This window comes from Rhagoletis zephyria, unplaced genomic scaffold (assembly GCF_001687245.7).
Source record: "Rhagoletis zephyria isolate East Lansing unplaced genomic scaffold, Rhagoletis_zephyria_1.1 Rzeph_scaffold_13532, whole genome shotgun sequence".
Classification (NCBI taxonomy): Eukaryota; Metazoa; Arthropoda; class Insecta; order Diptera; family Tephritidae; genus Rhagoletis; species Rhagoletis zephyria.
In genome coordinates this window covers 1-4449 of record NW_016170603.1, presented here as the reverse complement: position 1 = coordinate 4449, position 4449 = coordinate 1, and the positions used below count along the sequence as shown (strand labels likewise).

The following is a 4449-nucleotide window of genomic DNA, read 5'->3' as shown; positions in this document are numbered from 1 at the left end:
AGAGATTTTCGGGATTCTCGGGACTTATCGATTTTGTTATCGATATGTATCGATTTTGTTATCAATATTTATCGATTTTGTTATCGATATTTATGGATTTTGTTTGGGATAATTTTTGTCGGTTTGGCTGTCGATATTTTTGTTGATTTTGTAAGGATATTTTTTTACCGATATTTTTATCGATTTTGTTACCGATATTTATCGATTTTGTTATCGATATTTTGTATCGATTTTGTTATTGATATTTATCGATTTTGTTTTCGATTTTGCTATCAATATTTATCGATTTTGTTATGGATGTTTTTGTCGATTTGGTTATCGATATTTTTATCGATTTTATTATGGATATTTTTATCGATTTTGTTAGGGATTTTTTTATCGATATTTTTATCGAGTTTCTAATAGATTTTGCTACCAATATTATTACCGATAATTCAAAACCAGAGCACAAATGAAGGGTAATAAACTTTGAAAAGTGTACATTGTATAATTCAGTGAATAAGGCCAAATATTGAACGATCAAGAAGCTACAAAGGCTGCGAAAAACTCCCTCGCTACTTTAACCTGCGTTTAAGTTCATTAGCCGTTCTCATGACAGTCGACTCTACGTAACCGGAACGACTCAGGTTTATATCTGGCCAAGGACTGTCACTTCAGCAACACTCCTAATGTATCTTTAATAGGGTCGATGTTGAATAAAACACGCGTTTGCTGTACAGTGCTAATCTTTATTACTAAAACAATTATATTCGAATCGGCTGTATACACGAGGAAGCTTTTTTCTAACAACAGAGTTGCCATGTATATTAAAGTTACAATAACTCCCCAAAAACTCTTTGGGGAATTTGTATACTGTTACAACAACAACATTAACCAATTCAAAAAAAAAGCTTCCTAATCTCGATAATCTCACCAAGATCCTCAATCGTTCAATGGCTACTATTATTTGAGATATAAAAGTTTCGGAGACTGGTCCCACTATTGAAACCTGAGATGCGGTCCAGCATAGGAAAGTTTTAACATCCTTTTTCCTTTCCCACGACAGTAGGGTTTACGAAACCGGCACGACCCAAATTTATATCTGACCAAGGACTGACACTCCAACAACACTCCCCTAAAACTATTTGGGGAATTTGTATACTGTTACAACAACAACAACGTCCCTTTTCCTGCGGCTTTGCCACTCCTTGACTTAACGCTCTACTTATGGTTGACTATGCGACAACATTGATTGCGTGAAGTCTAAGGTACCTCCACAGCATTCACTTAAATATTTACATATGCATGTATGTATGTACACCAGACCGTTCGCCGTACACCTCTGCGTCGAAAATAATTTTGCAAGGCAATTACCGAAAAAAAATGCGGTTTCCCTAGACACCTACAAATATTCGACAATAAAAAATTGTTTTACTGGAATCCTCAAAAACCATCTTAAGCAAAAGGTGGTCACACTGTGCCACTGCCGGACCAGCCCGGACTTTGTTCACATTTTCTGAAAGTATACCCATCCAGTAGTAAAACATTCGATGGATTTGGAAAAGTTACTTAGTCTTTTTTATTTTTTGGCTTACTAAAGTTTACATGTCTCGGCCTAAGTAGTTTTCAAAAAAGTCGAAAAAATGGTCAAAATAAATATCTCAGCGAAATTAAAAATTAAAACATAGTAAAATTTCATGGGAAATATTTTCGTAGAATATTTAACCCATTAGCGCCCGCATTAAATGGTCGTTTTGACCCTTACTTGATGTGGCATGATGCTTTTGGCTGAGAAGGCCACTAGTAAAATTTTACCACGAATCATTTTCTAGAATATATCAATCCTCCAACGAACTTCTAAATCTGTTTTTTGAGAGGTTTCTTGAAGTAAGGATCAAAACGAACCTTTCAGGAGGGAGCTAATGGGATAAAATGGTTTCAAAAATATTTCCCATGGTATTATAATATATATGTCTTAATCTTTAAATTCACTCAGATATTTATTTTAAAAACTTTTTCAACTTTTTTGTAAACTACTTAGGCCAGGACATGAAAATTTTAGTAGGCCATAAAATAAAAATACGAGCTAACTTTTGCAAGTCCATCGACTGTTTTATTACTGGATATGTAAACTTTCTGAAAATATTAGCAAAGGCCGAGCTGGTTTGAATTGTCATAAAATTGTCGCACAGTGTAATTTCTTCTGAAAATGCCGGATATATGACGAAAAATGTAAAAAGACGACCCTTACGTTCGACAAATTTTTTTTTCGAAACTCCCTTGCAAAAAATACTTGAGCTTCGAAAGTGTACGACCAGAGAGCCTTCTGGCTTAAACGCAATCGCAGTGTGAGCGAACGGTCCTCATAGCGTTTTATTTTACTAAGGCTTTCGGTGGACGAAAGAGGTCAGATTACAGCTAAGAATTCACGTCGACTGCGAACCAGTTATCACTGTGAGCAACCCAAAAATACCCGGAGTTACCTTCTATAGTCTGCTCTCATTCTCGGCGCACACAACCGCAATTGCCAATAGAGTACAGAGTCACAAGAGGGTCATAAAGTCGCTAGCCGGCAGCATGTGAGGCAATTGCCAGTCGGTTCTAAACTATGCAGCGCCCGTTTATTCCACGGTTGCCAACCGTCCCGTTTTCGGCGGGACTGTTCCGGATTTTAGAGCTAACGCCGGTCCCGGTACAACACATGCCGGAACGCAGTATGTCCCGGTTTTTGGCAAGAAAAATCTCGTTGTAAAAAAAATTAGAACTTTTAAAATATGTACATTAGGGTGGTCAAATTGTTCGGACGAAAGTTTTTCGACGAATCGCATGGTATTTTCGGTTTCTCTAGATATTTCTAAGAGAAAATGTAGAAGAAAAAATGATACAAAAATTTGATGGTAAAACACCTGAGAGGCAGCCTGAACATTTTTGAAGTTTGCTAACATAACAAAAATATTTTCAAATTTTTAATCTCACAAATACATTCTCACTTTCAGTCTCAAATAAAAGAAAATTTGAATATTTTTATCTATTTGTTTTTTGTTTTATTTTATTTGGCAGTTGAGTCGCTCTGAAAATTTGAATTTTATAAAGTAGACAAATTTCAAAAAATAAATGATGGTCGACGAATTGAGCGAGCGGTTTTACCTTTAAATATTTGTATCATGGAAGAAACTGTAAGTCGGAAATGAATCACTAGCCTGCGCATTTTTAAAAGAAAAATTTACTTGTTCTCAAAATTTTATTTTTTCGTTTACTGCCGATTCTACGAAGTGTTCACCTTTCGTTACAACTATGTAATAGATATATATTTTGACTAAAACTTGATAGTCAGAAATTCACATAGGCGATTTTGCTTCCGTCGCTCGTATTTCACAAATAGTCTTGATTGCAGTGTTGTAGGCATTTCAGCAGCTTCAAAACTGTCGACATTTGAATCGGTATCGGTTTGGGCCCTAAGGCCCTGTCTCCACAGGAAAACACTGATGTCGTGAAAACTATGTCACAAAATATATTTCCAATGGAGACCGCCTATTTCTCATGTGCTGCAATATATGTCAGCGCTTATTGCTTGACATCTATTGCAGGCAATTCGATAGTTTGACAGCCATATTTTCATTTGTAATAAAGCGTGCTGGTGGTAACATCGATGAAATTTTTATATTAAATCAAAATAAAAGTCTGTTCCTTATTGGATTATTTATGATTACGTTTTAGGAAATTATTCAGCAAGTTTTTTAAAGATTTAAATGTTTTTAAACACCGAAATTGAGAGAATGTTGTCTGGTGGCGTCATGCGGCAAATGCTTATTTCAAGACATCAAAGTGCCCACACACAAAAACTTGCAATCACATTGCTCGTCAAAATGACAGTTGGTAGGCCATCGCTGTTCGCCTGTGGAGTTCTGCGGTAAGGTACAGGGTGCAAGGAGATAATAGTACTTTAGTGCTGCCGCTTAGACTGCTTTTACACAGTTCAACTATTGAATTCAATTCTGCTCGCATGTGGAAGAGAGGGGGTGAAAAGAAAAGGGGCGAGTACACATGCGTATGTACCGTCAAGTCGTTTCAACTTTCTTGCTTTGCTTTTGGCATTTTCGTTGCTTCCCATTTAAAGAACCAAAAACTTGAATTCAACAGAATTNACAGAATTGAAACGTGTAAAAGCAAATAGAAAACACAAAAGAGAATGAGCAAGAATTGCTTTCAAGTACTTGAATCATGTAAATCGGGTGTTACAACAAATGCAAAATGACTTTTCATTAACATATGGCAGCACATTATACTTCCAACAGTTGTTTTTTCTAGTCGCATTTTGTCAATTTTCGTGCAGTGATTTGTTTTTATTAAATCAGGTATTTATTTGGGAATATCAATCACCAACTAAGCCGCGGACCATGCATTTTCCTTACATGAAAATAGCCATCTACGTGCTAACGTTTCTTACCTACGCATACTCGGGGTATGGCT

General features: G+C 36.1%; 1 protein-coding gene across 1 annotated transcript; it reads left to right on the top strand.

Annotated features, from left to right (window-relative positions):
• Positions 1–4258: 4258 nt before the first annotated feature.
• Positions 4259–4443, top strand: LOC108378186 (uncharacterized; the record flags this gene model as incomplete). Its single annotated transcript, XM_017634476.1, has 1 exon — positions 4259–4443. A coding segment is annotated over exon 1 (67 nt), but the record flags the coding sequence as incomplete, so codon positions are not given.
• Between the last annotated feature and the right edge of the window lie 6 nt (positions 4444–4449).